This window comes from Ctenopharyngodon idella, chromosome 8 (genome assembly GCF_019924925.1).
Source record: "Ctenopharyngodon idella isolate HZGC_01 chromosome 8, HZGC01, whole genome shotgun sequence".
NCBI lineage: Eukaryota > Metazoa > Chordata > Actinopteri > Cypriniformes > Xenocyprididae > Ctenopharyngodon > Ctenopharyngodon idella.
Genome location: NC_067227.1, coordinates 11974086 through 11993325, shown reverse-complemented (window position 1 = coordinate 11993325; position 19240 = coordinate 11974086). Strand labels below are relative to the sequence as shown.

General features: G+C 35.9%; 2 protein-coding genes across 6 annotated transcripts in view; one reads left to right on the top strand and one right to left on the bottom strand.

Moving 5' to 3' along the window:
- Positions 1-13117, top strand: part of glt1d1 (glycosyltransferase 1 domain containing 1) — a 42383-nt gene extending 29266 nt beyond the window's left edge. For 2 of the 3 annotated variants that reach the window (XM_051903937.1, XM_051903938.1), the window contains exons 9-12: positions 2984-3027; positions 3326-3446; positions 5418-5516; positions 11838-13117. In XM_051903937.1, the coding sequence (XP_051759897.1) occupies positions 2984-3027; positions 3326-3446; positions 5418-5516; positions 11838-11984 (411 nt within the window). In that variant the 3' untranslated portion in view covers positions 11985-13117. Of the gene's footprint in view, positions 1-2983; positions 3028-3325; positions 3447-4457; positions 4583-5417; positions 5517-11837 lie in introns of all 3 variants that reach the window. The other variant, XR_007931376.1, reaches the window with a different exon arrangement.
- A 1285-nt stretch (positions 13118-14402) lies between these two features.
- LOC127517123 (transmembrane protein 132D) overlaps positions 14403-19240 on the bottom strand; it is a 55066-nt gene continuing 50228 nt past the window's right edge. For 2 of the 3 annotated variants that reach the window (XM_051902345.1, XM_051902344.1), the window contains 3 exons: positions 18145-18409; positions 17831-18022; positions 14403-16512 (listed from right to left, as the gene is read on the bottom strand). In XM_051902345.1, coding sequence (XP_051758305.1) covers positions 15133-16512; positions 17831-18022; positions 18145-18409 — 1837 coding nt within the window. In that variant the 3' untranslated portion in view covers positions 14403-15132. Of the gene's footprint in view, positions 16513-17830; positions 18410-19240 lie in introns of those variants that run through there. The other variant, XM_051902347.1, reaches the window with a different exon arrangement.

Sequence of the window (19240 nt, the reverse complement as noted above, 5' to 3'; positions counted from 1 at the left end):
GTAGCTGCTTCTAATTAAACGCAACTTGGTACGTTTAATTTAAATTGGGTTTTATTGGTGATATTTTATTGGTGGTTTCTCATTTCCAATTAGTTTATTATTTTAAATGTGGGATTCAAAATGTTAACTTCTTGTTGAAAGGACACAAATATGCTAACTTTTTAATACATTATAGGCTCCCAATACTGATTTTTCATAATCATTGGTAGATAACCAAAATTGAGAACATTTTTGATTTGTATTTTTTTTCTTTTGCCTTTTTAAACAAGCACAACAGTGAAAAAATAATATGCATTATGAGTATACAGTTCTGCCCTTAAGACTTTCATTCATCTTCAAAACACAAATTAGCATATTTTAAATTAAATCTGAGAGGTTTCTGTTCCTCCATTGTCACTGCAACTACCACTTTATCGCTTCAAAAAGTTCATAAAGAGATGAATTCATATGGATTAGTTTATCGATGTCTTAATACACTTGAAGCGACAAAGTGGTAGTTGCAGTGACTGTCAATGGAGGGACAGAAATCTGTCAGATTTAATTTAAAATATCCTCATTTGTGTTTCAAAGATGAACGAAAGTCTAAAAGGTTTGGAACGACATGGACAAAGTCACTTTTTATGCAAATATATTTTCATATATCTTTAAGGATCTTGGATTTTAGGTATTTGTTCTCTATAATATTATCCGTTTTTCATCTAAAATCTAATATAAAGATCATTTAATAGCTTTATTCTTAGCTAAATTGCTCTTGCATATAGTTCTTGACCTTATATACTGTGCTCCTTTGGGGAACGTTTAAACAGCATCTCCTGTGGGAAGGACTGATCACACGGTTTGCTCTTAGCGAGGAGCTTTAGTTGAAGCAATAATCTCTAATTTTGCTATCACTATTGGATTCAAATGTGCATCAAATATCACATTTCACTTAGAAAGAATGAATAGGCAGATAGTGGAATCAAAACAAACAGGATTTGTAGAGAGGCTGTGCCACGCTCACACGCTCATATCATCTTTGACCCAAATTGCATGTGCTGCGGCTGCTGCAGCCGTCCCGGCCAGCTAATACACGCAAAGCCCTCATCGTAATGAATCAGATTGAGCAACAACCCCACCCTGACCCTAATCTCTGGAAATCTATGGGATTTTCAAATGCGTTTTTTTCCCCCCAGGACAACTGGCCATGTAGGAAATTATGATCAGTATGAAATGTTGTCTTGTCCACAGGCCATGATTTGGTATTATTGACAGGATTTTATAGACAGGAAAAGAGAGCAAGAGGGAAAAAACAGCAACATGGGATTTGTGCTCTTTATTGCTTATAAGCAAAGATAAGCCATAGGAACTTCTGCATAATAACGAAAAGACATTCATCTCGTTTCTCATCACATTGTGACCTTAAGTCACTTTTCATGTTGCTTCTACGCACATGGCCCCTGAATCTTGTGTGAAAAAATGCGAACTAAAACTTAGTCACAATGTTGCTGCAGTTTTAGGACCGCTTTTGGTTTTATGACCAATAGGCTACCGATTATTACATATTGTTTTTTGAGTGCTTTTTGGTAATAAAAATGAATAATAAAATAATAATGTTTGATTGTTTATGGTAAATGTTGGTTTGTTTTAGAGACATACACTGCCCGGCCAAAAAAAAAAGTCACTGTTTGGATTTTAATAGGCAAATACTTAAGAACGTATGAATGGATCATTATTACAGTGATTATTATGTTTCTAGCATGATATATGTTTGGCAATGGTTCTTTTAACCCTTAAAGATGGAGTGTGTAGCTTTTCATTTCTTAAACAACCATGTAGGAAGACACATCATGGCCATATTCTAGGATGACAATGTCAAGATTCACCAGGGTTAAAATTGTCAAAGAATGGTTCAGAAAGATTGAAGAATCATTTTCACACATGAATTGGCACCTCTGAGTCCAGACCTTAATGTCATTGAAAGTCTTAGGGATGTGCTGGAGGAGACTTTACAGAGTGCTCACCTCTTGCATTGTCAATACAAGATCTTGACCAAAAATTGATTCACCTCTTGATGGAAATAACATCACAACATTTATTTCCATCAAGAGGTGCATCATTTTTTGGTCAAGATCTTGTATTGACAATGCAAGAGGTGAGCACTCTGTAAAGTTCTCCAGCACATCCCAAAAACTTACACTGAGGTTAAGGTCAGTGCCAATTCATGTGTGAAAATGATTCTTCATGCTCCCTTCCAACAATTCTTCCACAATTTGAGCCTTATGGTTGTTTAAGAAATGAAAAGCTACACACTCCATCTTTTAGGGTTAAAAGAACCGTTGCCAAACATATAACATGCTAGAAACATAATAATCACTGTAATAATGATCCATCCATATATTATATTATATTATATTATATTATATTATATTATATATTTGAATGTTTTCTGATGTTTCATGTGACAGTGACACCAAAGACTGGAGTAATGGATGCTGAAAATTTAGCTTTGCCATCACAGAAATTAATATTACCGTTTTTACTGTATTTCACATTATTTATGTTTTTACTGTATTTGTTATCAAATAAACGCAGCTTTGGTGAGCATAAGAGACTTCTTTAAAAAAAAAAATCCAAACTTTTGACTTTGTGTGTGTGCGCGTGCACGTGTGTGGTATTGAATAAAAATAGACTAGAAATAATCAGTTTCACACACACACACACACATACATACTTATGTATGTATATATGTATAAATCTCAAACTGATTATTTCTGGTCTATTTTTATTCAAAACCAAATATTCAAGAAGAGAACTATTCTTTTGTGTAATATTGCTTGGAGACCGTTTTGTTTTCTCTTTTGTTTTATTTAAAGTTTAATGACATTTCATATAATTTCTTTGTAAATTTTCCGCAAACCTTGCCAAATAAACTAGTATTTCGGCATTTGGGTGAATATTTTTCTGTGTAAATGTATTTTATTAAATATGTGATATTTCATTTTAGATAGATCCAGTGTTTACCGCAGAGGTTGAGGAGAGTGTCAAGAGGTAAATATCATCTCACATCTTCATCCTCCTTCCTTGATCTGCTCTTTTTTTACTTTCAATTCCCTCCTTCAGTCTTTGGTACTTGATCTTCAAAGTCTCATTTTCTTATTACTGGCACTAAAGACCCACACATATGCACAGAAACATTCATCTGCTTTTTTTTCAGTATTTCTGTATCATTAATCTTTCCAGTATTTTTTTTTTTTAATTCCCTTTTTTAAAATAAGGAAATGCCCTCATTGTAAACTGTTCCTGGATGTTTTAAAATATATTCATGAGGTTGTGTGTGTGTGTGTAGATCTGTTGGAGTGTTTCTGGCGGCTGACTTGAGTCAGGAGGAGCTGCATGCTGCCATGCAGAAATCATTTGCCCTGGTCAACTCGTCTCTTTCAGAAGGAATGTCTGCTGCCATCTTAGAGGTTTGTCAAGTTTGTTTTATAACAAATTCTGGAAATTTGAGTGAAACGTCTATATTAACTTTAATATTAATGTTGATATTAATATTATTAGTAATATGAAGATTATGCAAAGTAACATGTATCTTGAGCAACACTGTGAAATTGAATAGCACATAGCAGGCACACACCGGTATAAACATAAGCCGCTTTTCCACCATCGGGCTGAGTGGTTTTAAAAATGGTAAGGAATGATTCCAGTTATATTTCCACTGGAGCTTGGTTCGACACGACACGATTACAAACCGTTCTCTGCCCGGAATTCTCAGCACCGTTGGCTAACCGTGCTGAGTCGTGCTGGTAGAATGCTTATAGTGACGTCGCCACTCAGGATTGGTCACTTTTCTGTGGCTTCCAGTTTCTCTATAGGAAGCCAAGCACACTATTTGAGTGACATAAACACAAGTTAATAATAAAATTTAAAGAAATAGTTCACCCAAAAATGAAAATTCTGTCTTTAATTACTCACCCTCATGTCGTTCTACACCAGTAAGATCTTCGTTCATCTTCGGAACACAAATTAAGATATTTTTGATGAAATCCGATGGCTCAGTGAGGCCTATATTATTAGAATATTTTATTATTTATAATATTAAGGTAGAACCACTGTACTCACATGAACTATTTTAAATATGTCTTTAGACCCTTTCTGGATCTTGAGAGTTTCAGTGACATTGCTGGCAATAGAGGCCTCGCTGAGCCATCGGATTTCATCAAAAATATCTTAATTTGTGTTCCGAAGATGAACGAAGGTCTTATGGGTGTAGAACGACATAAGGGTGAGTAATTAAAGACAGAATTTTCATTTTTGGGTGAATTATTCCTTTAAATTTTATTGTTAACTTGTGTTTATGTCAAATTTTCATTTTTGGGTGAACAAACCTTTTAAAGAAATATCTGATCATCCTCCGTAACGTGGTCGCTATTTACATCTCATACCATCTGTAAACTGTAAATCTGTATTACATTCCAAAGAGCTCCGTTATCAGCCCCACAGTGGAAAATGAAACCATATCTGTACCGGCTGGGCCAGATCGGCATGGAATGGAATGGTTAAGCAACAAGAACGGTTTGACCCGACGGTGGAAAAGCAGCTATAGGTATCTATGGATACAATATGCATCAATATATGTCACATGATGCACAATGTGTCATTGTTTTTTACAGTCCACAATACTAAACGGCAATGCCATTTTCACATTTATGCACCCTAAAATGCTAAGTGTTCGCCGGACAAAAATGCAGTCTCAATGTGGACAGAAGGCCAAAACTTTTTCAAATGTATCTACATTAGTGTTGATGTATCCTTAGTATTTGGTTTGTCCAAGTGAAACCTGTCTGAAACAGTCATTATTTTTGCTATTCATTTTGACCTAACTGCTAGTGCAAGAATTATTTCTAGCAGCTTTGAATCTGTGTTTGTTTTGCACGTTATTAGATAGGATATTATGACCACAATATCATTATGGGGATCTAGTTAATCTGTGTTCAAATTGACAGATTAGTTCAGCCCACAGTGGGATTAATGTGCTAAGTAGCTGTTATCATATTTTCCTCAATAGTTCCACATTTTTTTATTATCCTACATATGTGAACAAGCCTAGATTGTTATGGCCAGTGTGTCTACAGAGAATTGAAGTTAAAAAGGTTGTTGCCATTTACAAAAATGTAAAAATTTAAAAGGAAAAGCTTTGTGAATGCAATCAACTAGCCCATAATGCTTGATTGCTAGCTTACAGTGAATGTTCCTGGAGCTGAAATGACACTCACAATGTCACAGTAATGGGTTGAATTTTCAGGGAGCACATATACTGATGGAATACCTTGAATGCTCTTAAGTCACTTCGGATAAAAGCACCTGGAAAATGAATAAATATAAATGCATTGTGCACAAGGCCAAATAGAGTTAATGTATTGCAATCTGGTGTGTTTTAGGCAATGGATTTAGGTTTGCCTGTTTTAGCGAGGGATGTTCCTGGAAACACTGCAATAGTTGAGCACAAGGTCACAGGACTGCTGTACTCAAGCCCTCAGGTAAGATTTACAAAGGTTTGGATTATTAGGCAGAGTTTAATTTTAATCAAATGAAATCATATCACAGTGTTTTCCATCCACATTTAGGTATGAAACATTTGTATTTTTTGTCTTTATCTAAGGAGATAAGCGCAAATAGCAAAAAATAATAAAAAGGAATGCGATTGAGCAAGATCACAGTGAAATCCAATGGTTTCTTTTTGGGTTAGTTCATGATAAAATGAACATTCTGTCATCATTAACTCACCCTCTTGTTGTTACAAATACTTTCCACCATAGACCATGAAAGGAGTTTTTTCGGAAAGTTCACAGTACTCTTTTTTCATAGAAAGCAAGTGATTTAGATAAAAGTTTACACAAGTAATCTATATGACATATTCCAAGTCTTCTGAAGATATATGATAGGTTAAAGGGGGAGTTCACGCTAAAATGAAAATTAAGTCATCATTTACTCACCCTGGTGTTATTCTAATGCTGTATGTCCTCCTTTCTTTTATGGACCACAAAAAGAGAAAAAGAAAAAAAAAAAGTCATACAATGACTTTACAATGGACAATGACATACAATGGCCAAAGTCAACAATTTTGTTAACTCTTTGACATGTTCGCTCACACTGGTGTGATCAGTCTAGGCTGGTTCCTGGAATGTACGATCAGCGCTTGTCATATATCACAAATAGTCAGTGTTTTCAACCACATAATGTTTATTTTAGGTTCCAGACATTTAAATACACATAAGTAGGCCTACTAGCAGAAAATACATTTAAAGTTTGTTAAATACACATATGGAAACGGCAATAATAGTCATTTTTAATTATAATTTGATTACGTGTTTTATTCATATCAGATACAATATTGTATAGGTAACTATATAATTTACTCTATTGTTCTCCCACTTCACCCATCACTTACTTTCATGTACTTCGGAGAAGTGGGTGAATTTACGTGATGTAAATCTGACAGATACGATTCTCTGAATTGCGGCACAAACTAACATGGCGGTGCCCATCGCGTGTATTGGTCAAATAACATGATCATTATAAAAGTTTTTAAACGATAAAACACATTCACTTACACATGAACACTCATAGTTAATGATATAGTTAAGAAGTTTGTGAATATTTTGAATAAAAAAGGAGAAGCGAAATCAAAGCGTCTGTCATACAGCACTATTGTGGCTGCGGTGTGTCACGTGAAAAGCATGACGCGTTGCCATGTAAATATTAAGGCTATACATTCTAAAATAATGGTTGCCTTAAAAACTCATGCAGCTAGAATATTTTAAACTTACATACGAAAGGGTTACATAAAACATTACATTTCAGTTTGTTTTCACTAAACCCTATGGTATACCGCCAGAACACTTGGAATAGATGGCATGTGTCACATGGGATCATTCTGTGATACTTTTGCGTCTTTTTTAAAAACCTTGGTACTGGTTGCTATTCACTGCCATTGTATGGACAAGTGCGAATGGGACATTTTTTAATTCTCCTTTTGTGGTCCATAAAGGAAGGAAGGAAGGGCATACAGCATTAGAACCACACCAGCATTAGAACAACACCAGCACTATCACTTTATTGTGAAAAACACACTGAAATCTTTCATTCCGCTGTAGATCTTAAATCTCACTAGTGCAGTTTGACTATGCGCAGATTCAAATTTGCCACGTTTTGATTGGTTACAAGATGCACAAGAACTAAAGATGTTTGGCATCGTTGATATCAAACCTGATTTTTGATGCACTATATTTCAGTATATGCAAACATGAATGAGATGTGACTGAAAGGAAGATTATCAATGAAAAACTATTTAAATTTTAGTCTGTTAGTCACATACAGCTTGTATATGACTTGGAATATATGAAAAGAAAGTTGTATAGGTTTGGAATGATATTATGGCTAGTAAATGTTTGTAATTATTAATGAATTTTCATCTTGTAATGCTATGACTTTATAGTATTTATTCTTGTTTTTCAAAATATTAATACTTTAATCTTGTAATGTTACTTTATTTTTGAAATCTTTTTTGGCACTAAAACTCTGCTGTAAAAGGGACTTCCTCTTCTTAGCGCCGTGTCTATCTGCTGGTGACTAAGCTTTAACCTGTTTTGGGTCTTTAGGGGGAACAGACAGACTTAGCGTTCATTGTACCGCCGTGCTAAACGGCTGAGAGGAGCCCAAGGCAGCTTAAAAGGTCAAAGGGCAAAACTTCTATCCCTAAACCAATCTGCTCCTCTGAGCAATTTCCAACCATCCATTTATCATGCTTATCTCAAATGTATTAAAAGCAATAGTGGATCTGAAAATCTCATGTCTCTGGAGAAGCACAGGAAATTGTATATGAAAGCATTGATGTATGTTTGCAAGTCAGGGCGATTGTGACCATGTGTCCCTCTATACAGTTGCGACCTATGTTAAGCTTTAACCCCTAAATCAAAGAGCTGTTCCATGACAAAGTGCAAGTACAAGCTTCTCTTCTTCTCAGTAGACTCTTGATGACTAGGTCAGTGTGCTACAGTTCAGCCCACCTGCTTTGTGGTTTGCATGATGCCATTTGGAGGATTAAATGCATTACTGTAGTGGTGAAATGCACTTACTGTTGTCCCACAGTGATAGAACCCAGTGATTATTTTCACACAAATCACATACAGATGAAATATCAACATACACTGCTATTTAAAAATTGGATTTGATACGACTTGTTTTTGAAAGAAGTCTTTTATGTTCACCAAGGCTTCATTTATTTTAATGATCGAAAAAAAAAAAAAAAAAACCCAGTAGTTTTTATGAAATATTTTTGCAATTTAAAACAACTGTTTTCTATATATATATATATATATATATATATATATATATATATATATTACTCCCGTGATGGCAAAACTGAATTTTCAGCATGATTACTCCAGTCTTCAGTGTCTCAGAAATCAGACCCTTCAGAAATCATTCTAATATGCTGATTTGCTTCTCAAGAAACATTTCTTTTTATTATCAGTGTTGAAAACTCAGTTGTGATGCTTAATATTTTTGTGGAAACCCATTTTTTCAAGATACTTTGAATATAAAGTTAAAAAGAACAGCATTTATTTGAAATAGACATTTTTGGTAATATTGTTGGTAATAGGTCTGTGTCTTTACTGCAACTTTTGATCAATTTAACACACCCTTACTGAATAAAAGTTTTAATTTCTATAAACAAAAAATACTGACTCTGATAGTGTATATTTAAACTGTTATATACTCTCTTAGGGCTTGTCCAGATTTTTTTTTTTCACTCTATCTGACTTTTTGTGCAAAGAGGGGAAAAAGCCCACATGTGCAGGCTTTTTGGGCAAACCACTTTGGTCACATGGTTTACTTTCATGATGTCTTTACTAACTTTCTGGGGCTTGAAAGTGGTAGTTGCGTAGGCTGTCAATGTAGGAACAGAAAGCTTTCATTAAAAATGTCTTTATTTGTTTTCCGAAGATGAACGAAAGTCTTACGGGTTTTGAACGACATGAGGGTGAGCAATTAATGACAGAATTTTCATTTTTGGGTGAACTAACCTTTTAAGACTATAGGTCTCAGCTCTTGAATTATTTAAGAGTGATGGAGAGGTATCCTAACCTAGATAGGAGTAATAAGATGGCAGCAGAGAGGAGGAGAGCACACATTTTCCAACAAAGATATAAAGTATTGGAGTTATATGATGACTCCTCCAGCTCTACAAATCAATGCTGTAACTGCAGAAATGAAAGTAATAATTACATTTTTGGTGACTAGAAAAATGCAGCACCAGTGATGACTTGGAGCATGTCCACAGTAACCAGGGTCATTCTGTTGTAAATTCACCCTTACAGGTTCACTATTGGCTGATTCGGCGGTTGAAGGCGGCCATTTTGGGTTGACATCATTGTTGTCCTTAGTTCACAACACTTAAGTGCCACTTCAGTTAGCACTTAAGAATCAGTTTTATACTTTGCTGAAAGTTGCTTTTAGATTCTTTATGAAAGTCTCCTACTCTTTGACAAGTCCTGCTTTTTACTTAGAATTTTTTGACACTTAAGTCAAAGTTTAAGACTATTCTTAAGAGCATTTCAGAGAAATTTTATACATACGGGCCCAGGTTACAAAATCTGGCAAAATTTCTCATCACTTTAAATTATCGTAGAAGCATTCTTCTGCTGTGATTTCTTAGTGCCAAAGATTTGTTTAACCATGTGCAGCAAGAGTCACATCTGTGTGCTGTGCTAAGCCTTGACCTCTGCCTTAGTAAGTAGCTAAATGAGAGGTTTAAGACTGGACTATATATTGTGGAACAGAGTCTCGTTGAGTCTTAAAAGATCTCTGATGATTAGTTAGGTGCTTCACACTACACTGACAATGTCAGAAAAGATCTAGATCTCTGCATACATTAAATGAAAAGTGACAGTAAAGATATTTATAATGTTACAAATTATTTCTATTTGAAATAACTGCTGTTCTTTTGAACTTTCTATTCATCAAAGAATCCTAAAAAAAAATGTATCACAATTTCCACAAAAATATTAAGCAAAACAACTGTTTTCAACATAATAATGTTTATTGAACACCAAATAAGCATATTAGAATGTTTTCTGAAGGATCATGTGACTGAAGACTGGGGTAATGATGCTGAAAATTTACCTGCTTTACCATCACAAGAATATATTAAAATGTAAAATATATTAAAATAAAAAACAGTTCTAAATTTAAACTATTTTTAATGTATTTTTGTATATTTAAAATTACATGAATTTTAGTGTATAGATAATGGAGTCAGTTGGTAACAATGATCAACTGACTCCATTATCTTGTATATTACACGATTATACCAAATAACTTGATTTGAACTACACCCAAAGTTTCCCTCAAAAAGAGCTCAGGCACTTCCCACCAGGCCACATCTCTGTCAAATGCACTGATTTACACTCTGGTTTCATCATGGTGTTGTGTCAAAGGCAGAGGCCTCATGTTGTGGCCGACTCTTTCATATGACACAACTGTTTCCCTTTTCCGCATGGCTTCTGTTACCCTGTTGAGCTGAAAGAGAGGTTTATAAGCTACCTATCCTTTCAGAGTAAAGCCAACATGAGTCTCCCATGATACCCATGGATAAGAGTAAACAGCAGGGGGTCACTGGAAGCTGAAGGTGTTTTAAGTCAGGTTGAAAGACAAAGTTGCAACATGGGCAATTGACATGATGAGTAATTTCACTGTTATCAAAGAATAAGACTTTTATATTTTTATCATTTGGACAGACAGCAGTTTTGTCCATAAATATAAAATGATGTTCTTCATTGATTGCTTTCTTATGCTCAGCAAGGCTTTTTTTTTTTTTTTTTTTTTATCTGTAATATTATGAAATATTTTTTCAACTTTTTCTATTTTACCTGTGATGGCAGAGCTGAATTTTCAGCAGTCTTCATTGTCACATGATCCTTCAGAAATCATTCTAATATGCTGATTTGCTGCTCAAGAAACATTACTTTTTATTATCTTATTATTAATATTATTTTTAAGGAATGTGATGCATTTTCTTTCCAGAATTCTTTAATGACTAGAAATAAGAACAGCATTTATTTAAAAAATATTTTCAAAACACTCTACTGTCACCCCTTATTTACACTGTGGCGCGTTACGGCTGCGACGCGGCTACCGGAGCTGATCCGCGGGCACTCTAGTCAATGCTTGTGTTTACACCAGCCGCGCCGCGGCACATTTCAGAAGCATCCCAAAAGCGGCTTGCCGTGCCGCTTTGCTAAAGATAGGCGCCAAAGTCTGTTTTTGACAAATGCCACGTCCAAGCCGCGCAGCTCAAATACAAAATAAAGTCAAAATAATCACCCTGTGAAGACTCCTGCTCATATTTCACATCACTAGGAGGTCAGAAATTGATGACAAGAGATTCGAAGTTGAAAAATTTTCGTCCTTGTCGTCCATAACTGGACTTTTAAGTGTATTAACTTCATCTGTAGGCTACAGAAAAATAAAGTATGGCATAGCAATAAACAATTAAACTGGACAAAATATAACCATTTAGCCATTAAAAACACGAAAAATCAATGAAAACAACATCAGACAGGCAAATCTAGTAGTCCCGCGAATCCAGCCGCTTCGCTTCTGAAATGCTTCTGGTGTGAGTTGACACCGTGTAGAGGATGGAACAAAACCTTGCCAAAGCCGTAACGCGTTTTTGATCAATTTTCATGGATGACAAAAGTTTTAAAATCATATATAAATCCATTGCATTTGCTTAAATCCAGTGTAAATAAAAAAAAAAAAAACAGCCAAGAATGTCAATGTTCTTGTTTCCACAGGAATTTGTAAGCATGTCCAGAAAACTTCTGGATGACCGTGAACTCCAAGAAAGACTGGTGCAAAATGGAAAGAATTACATTACAACATGCCACAACACAATGAAGGAGAGAATAACCTATCAGAAGCTGGTGGAGACTCTTCATTGACACTATGATGGGATTGTCTCAGGTCTTTAAGAACTTTTAAAAAGGTGAGGGCTGTGCCGTATCTAGAGTCTGTATTTCATATTTCAATTGGAAATGCAAGCCTCTCCCATAACTGTAAGGATAATGGTGGCCATTTTTTTCTGGAAGAGGATAAACCAGAAAATATTGTATGTATATTTATAGGAAATGTTGACTTCTTATGTTTTATTAAGTATAAAAGGGACACACATTTTACTGTACATATACTTGGTGCATAAATTGAAATTTAAGAGGTCTTGGAACAAGGACTGGTGATGGATCTGGCAGTTTTTTCTTTTGGGGGGAATCATGCACTCTTGCTGTGCGCACAGACAGCTATGTTTGCAGGGTGTTTGCATTCTTCTTTTGTTGTATCGTGATGCTTGTTGGTAGTGAAGATTGGGTATAAAAGTGCAGTGCCAGTGTTTCTACAGTAGATGTTACTACAGTTTTCTGGGTTAAAGAATGTGTTGAGATTATTTTGATAGCAAGAAAGAGTCCTTCTCTTAGGAGGATCTCAGCTTGAATTAAACAGCTTGCATTCATGTGTGCATATGTGATATGAAGGGACAGACTAGACATATGACAAACTAAAAATGGCTAAAATTTACTATACTTGATTTCTCTAAACAAAAGGAAAGGGAATATCATTGGAGGCTTGTGGGAGATCCACTAAAATAGATGCATCCAGCTTGTTCTGGCACAAATTATGCACTGCTTTTAACTTTAGTAAACATTGAAACTTTTAAACTGTCAAGGCCGAGATTTGCAGGCTAAATAAACTCCATAGACAATTTTCTGTCAGTCATAAACTGCCAAACTGATACATCTCTAAAGCTCAAATGAAGAACAATGATGTTTTATTTACAATAAATGAAACAAGATTGTTCTGATGGGCACATTTTACTCTTGATAGGATTTTTAATTTATTCATGAAAGTATCTTTGTTCAGGGATTAAGGTTTGTGTTTGGAGGGTTTGCTAAACATAAAATATTTATTGTGTAACTAAGACTGTATGTTTCATATCTTAAACCATGACATTGTATGATTGAATCTACATTTATAAATTTCATATATAGCACAATAAAATGAAATATAAACATTTTTATACAAACATCTGTTGATTTTCTGTTCAGCTATGGGGATAACATACAGTACTGGTCAAATGTTTGGACACACAAATTACTATTTTTTTATGTTTTTGAAAGAAGTCTCTTTTGCTCATCAAGGCTGCATTTATTTGATCAAAAATACAGAAATAAAACAGTAAAATTATGAAATATTATTACTATTTAAAGTAATGTTTTTCTGTTTTAATATACTTTAAAATATAATTTATTTCTGTGATACAAAGATGAATTTTCATTAGCCATTACTCCAGTCTTCAGCGTTACACGATCCTTCAGAAATCATTCTGATATGCTGATTTAATATCAATGTTGAAAACAGTTGTGCTGCTTAATATTTTTTATAACCTGTGATACTTTTTTTCAGGATTCGTTGATGAATAAAAAAATTATAAAAGAACAGCCTTTATAGAAATCTTTTAATATAAATATTAAAATATTGTTAGTATTTTAATATTGTTTAATATTGTTAAAATCTAACAATATGCACTACCGTTCAAAAGTTTGGGGTCAGTAATTTTTTTTTATTTATTTTTTTTAAGGAAATACTTTTATTCACCAAGGATTTGTTTAATTGATTAAGTGATAGTAAAGACTTATATTGTTAGAAAAGATTTCTATTTTGAATAAATACTGTTCTTTTTAACTATTTATTCATCAATGAATCCTGAAAAAAGTATCACAAGTTCCAAAATATTAAGCACCACAACTGTTTCCAATATTGATAATAACCGAGTACAAAATCAGCATATTAGAATGATTTCTGAAGGATCATGGGGCAATGAAGACTGGAGTAATGGCTGATGAAAATTCAGCAAATAAATTATATTTTAAAGTATATTGAAATAGAAAACCATTATTTTAAATTGTAATATTTCACAGTATTACTGTTTTTTATTACTGCAGGCTTGATAAGAATAAGAGACTTCTTTCAAAAACATTAAAAATAATAATGTGTCCAAACTTTCGACCAGTACTGTACATTAGTGGTGCTCTGCACTCATGGACATTTTTGACCTGTGTGGGTGACTGGGGTCAAATCAAACTTTGTGGTGATGTGGAGTTTTTATTATGACCACAATTTTCATTTACCTTCACATCTGGATTTATCACAAATGTTTTTACCAGTATTAAAGCCTACAAACGCTACCATATATTTAAGTATCAAAAGATCATGGATTACAAAAGATAAAAACCACCATTCATTTATAATGAAATGAAATTGTTTCTATTTCTTATCATAGGAGCAAGCACTGAACACGTGGCTTTATCATGTGTCTTTTTAATGGAAAATGAAACAATTGACTGTACATACAAATGCAGGGTGGTAAAATATCTTCAAACAAAGTGAACTTTTATCTATACAATAATCACATGCACTTTTGTATAAAAAATGGAAGGATGCAGAGTAACAAACAAAGAGAAGATAGTGACTCAGTGTTCGGCTCTAGACAAAGATCGACAATTTATCTTAAATCTTGAAATTTTCCAGTGAAAACCCATTGAGGAATACAAAAAAAAAAAAGAGCTTGGCTAATTACCTCAAGGTGGTTTTCGTTTGGGTACTTTTAATAATAATAGCAAGAGTGTGTTCTCTCCCTTTTACCATGATCTGAGGCAGAATCAAAAGTCTTTCAAGTTACACCTTGGCCTCATGAAAGCCATGAAGCTGTACTGTTTATCTTGACCATAATCCAGTGTAGCCAGTCCAACAGAACAACTTTCCCAAAGAAAGAAGGCATTTGGGTGATTGTATAGAGCAGGGATGGGCAACTTTGGATCTTGAGGTCCACTGACCTGCAGAGTTTAGCTCCAACCCTAATCAAACACACTTGAAAAGTCTAACCAAAAGCTTTAGGAAAACTTTTTTTTAGGAAAAAAATTACAAGCAGGTGGGTTTGATTAGGGTTAGGACAGTGGACCTTGAGGGCCAGAGTTGCCAACCCCTGTTATAGAGATATGCACTATGTGTGCATAAATCAGGCTGCATGTGAGCCCACGATCATAGCGGTTGCACAGACTCAGCAGCTGACACCTCAGGTGTCATACAGTTGTCCTCCTTTCCCACCCAGTTAATGCCATGTCCGTTCTCTTGTGGTAGAGTTTGGGGAGAAGTTTGTCGATCCAAGGATGTGAAGGTGGTGAACTGTACCCTTTTCCTCTTACTAGTGGGTGAGTGTAGGGACTCACTTCGGACTGGTTTAAGGGATCCTACACACCCAACACTGGAGTCATTTGACACAGAAGACACCTGGCAAGAGGTCCTTCGAGTGAGAGTGCCACAGGGCTCTGTATTGGGTCCTATGTCAATTACAGACGTGTTGTGAGCATCTTGCTGTAACGGATTTCCAGTGACGTTCATAACCAGCTCAGCATCTGTTCCCAGCCATACCCAGTCATGCCGGTGACCAGTCTGCTCAGAAACTTGAGCAGGTGTCTGCTTGTGCCGAAATTTAACCAAGTATGATACACAGTTTACCATAAATACTATAATAGCCAAGCAGAAGACTCCCAGTAATGCATACATCCCGATCTCCAGGTCTGTAAGTGGACGGTTTGATAGTGGACCCTCAATGTCGTCATTATCATCATCATCTCCATAGTCATTTTTTGGCTCCTGATTGGGGGTTTCAACTTGGGGAGGGTAGTTATTGTAGTTCACTAAGTTCCCAGAAGCCTTCCCAGTGCTTAACATTGAACCCTCAGGAACTTCATTACTACTCCAGGAAATTCCTGGGCGATCATCGCTGCCAGCTTTTCCCGTACTAAAGAAATTTCCACTGTTTAAAATATTCCCAGGTTTACTGACTCCAGCCGAGGCATCATTAGCCCGTCCCATTCCCAAATCATTTGCGATGCTCCCAACGGTTGAGTCTTGTGCTGTCGACTTGGCTGTGGTGGTGATTTTCATCAAGGCACTTTCCTCTCGCTCTGACTCTGAATTTCTGCTCGAAACCTGTTCTGGCTGCTGCAGCTTCTTCTCAGTGCCTGCTTCTTCTCCTTCATCACCTCGCTCACTGCTATTATCTTTCCCAGTGACACCAGCAAATAGTCCTGTGCTGTTTCCCGTGTCATTATTATTGATGCTGCTGTTATCAGGACGTCTGCTGTTTGTCTGGAACTTTACAGTTAAGCTCCCACTACCTACAGCTAAAGTGCTTTTACGCTTTGATTTCTGACAGACCTCGCAAATGGTCATCTCGGCTCTCACCAGTGTTCCTTGGCCTTCACCTTCTGCCACAATAGTCATAGACGACTCCTGCACAGAGATCACACCCTCATCCAGCGATGTTACAGCCAGGCGATAGTGAGTAGGGTCATAGATGTCCAGAGGGGTGAGGGAGCCATCGCTAAATTGTAGCCAGGAGCTCAACACTGCCTCCTGCAATTAGAGTAAAATTGAATTTCGCATACTAAGTAGCAGGTCAGTGTGATTCCTGATGATAGGTGCTGCTTTCAAACCTTTTTTTACAAATTGATTAAAAGTGTTATTTTCCATACTTTTAAGGATTAGTTCACTTTCAAATGAAAATGACCCCAAGATTTACTCACCCCTTAAGCCATCCTAGGTGTATATGACTTTCTTCTTTCTGATTAACACAATTGGAGAAATATTAATAAATATCCTGACGCATCCGAGCTTTATAATGTCAGTAAGCGTTACCAAATGAGTATGAGCTGAAGAAAGTGTCTCCATTAACATCCATCCATCATAAACATATTCCACACAGCTCCGGGGGGTTAATAAAGGCCTTCTGAAGCGAAGCGATGCATTTGTTTAAAAAATATATATCAATATTTAACAAGTTATGAAGTAAAATATCTAGCTTCAGCCAGACCGCCTTCCGTATTCTAAGAAAGTGTAAAACTCTAGCAGTTCAAAAAGCTTACACTACATCCTACGCCTTCCGTATTCAGCTTACGGAACTGACGCGACGCCAGTTCTGTTTTTTTCGTAATTTGAATATGGAAGGCAGTCTGGCAGAAGCCAGATATTTTACTTCATAACTTGTTAAATATGGATATTTTTTTTACACAAATGCATCGTTTCGCTTCAGAAGGCATTTATTAACTCCCCGGAGCTGTGTGGAATATGTTTATGATGGATGGATGTGGATGGAGACACTTTCTTCAGCTCATACTCGTTTGGTAACGCTTACTGCCATTATAAAGCTTGGATGCGTCAGGATATTTATTAATATCTCTCTGATTGTGTTCATTAGAAAGAAGAAAGTCATATACACCTAGAATGGCTTGAGGGTGAGTAAAGGTTGGGCTAATTTTCATTTGAAAGTGGACTAATCCTTTAAGTACACACTGCAAAGTTTCAGGATTGGCAACCGTATTTAAATGCAGGATTGAATTGGAAATGGTGATGATTACTGGTATTTGTACCGACTACTGAAATTATGGTATTGTGACAACAATAATGTATATTAATTTATGCAAAATGTAAATGTATTATTTACAAAATAGCTAGCCCCAAAAGGCAAGTTTCATTTTGGATAAAACTGCAATCCTTTTACTAATTCTACTAATTCTAGTGTAGTTTTTAAATGTAAATAAAACAAATTTATCAATTTAAATTTTATTAAATGTTTATTGCTTGAAAGTTATAAAATCAGACAAATCAGCATTTTTTAACTACATTTACACCCAAATTTTGGTTAAGGTTGCAAAAGAAAGTGATGTTGAATGACCTGTTTAGGATTGCTGAGCACTTCCTGTGTGGTTGCTGTGGCACTGATGACTCGGTTACTTCCTGTGCTGAGCTGCAGGCTGAGTGTGAGACCACTGACCAACTGCAGCCCCAGTTCAGTGATGGTCACTCGATCATCCACAACCCTCACCGTCTTCTCTGCCAGGATAGAGTCTGACAGCGGGGAAAGGACCTGAACAAAGGGAGACGCCTGGTTAATAAGGCCTGCATGAGATCAATATCGATTTATGTGTAGCCTAGTCCATTAATCTTGTCGCTTGTAGACCAAACTCAACAGATCCAATTGAATTTTACCTTTATAGATGTGGTGCCCACATCTTGTCCTGACAGCACCCTGCCTGCCTGCAGGCGGGCAATATTAGGATCCTCAACCTTCAGGAAGTACCGCACCAGCCTGGTCACATCCACCTGCCAGTCAGAGCCCAGGAAGAAGGCTTGTGGCTCCCGTGAGTCTGACTGCTCTGCCACAAAGTGAGTGAGTACTCGAACCAAAGCATGCTGGTACTGCAGCATACAGCCCCGGCCCTTACGCTCTTCCTCACTGTTCCAGCCTGGTTTGCTGTCAGGGACATACAGAAGTTACTGATAACACACTTATTCATAGTCATGTAACTCCATCTGTCACCTTTCATTGTTTTCATAACAGGCTTAGATAAGGCCTCATTTGGAAAAGAAACCACATGCATACATTTATGTAATTCAAATCATGTTCAAAATGCCTCCAGAAAAACAATGGTGAGCATGTATCAGACAATCACTTGATTGGATCAAACTGTGAATTAATGAGGGGATGTTTCTGCCCCATGTAATCCATTATGCAATAGTATTTAACCTACTCATAACCTTACACAATCTTATTCACTATTTTTCCACAACTCATAATCCACTTGACCCTGTCTGAAAGTTGAATTACAATTTGAAAGCAACGTCTATAACGTTCTCTCACAATTAGATTGCATTAATGCTATTTTTGCTCTTCAGAGATCTTTACAATCATTACAACCATTTTTGTATTACATAATCATTGTTTTACATTCAATGCATGCCACAAAAAGCGAGAAAGGTTGACATGGAGATTTTTTTTTTATTACTCAACAGGTGAGGAAGGTATTTTATTGAACGGATGAATTGCCATATGTAGCTCTCTATATGTAGTTCATTGTAAAACATCTATTGTGAAGGGTAATTTTATTGTAGCACTGTAGCACTATATAAATATATATAAATAAATGTACATAAATCTTCCGTGGAAGTCCCAAGACCAAAAAATGTTTGTCCAATTATTGCATTCAGTCCGAATGCAATAAAAGGATGTCCTAAAAACATAAACATACTGTATGTATCTTCTGCAGTTCCTCCTGAACCAAAACAACGAACTTACGCTGCATTC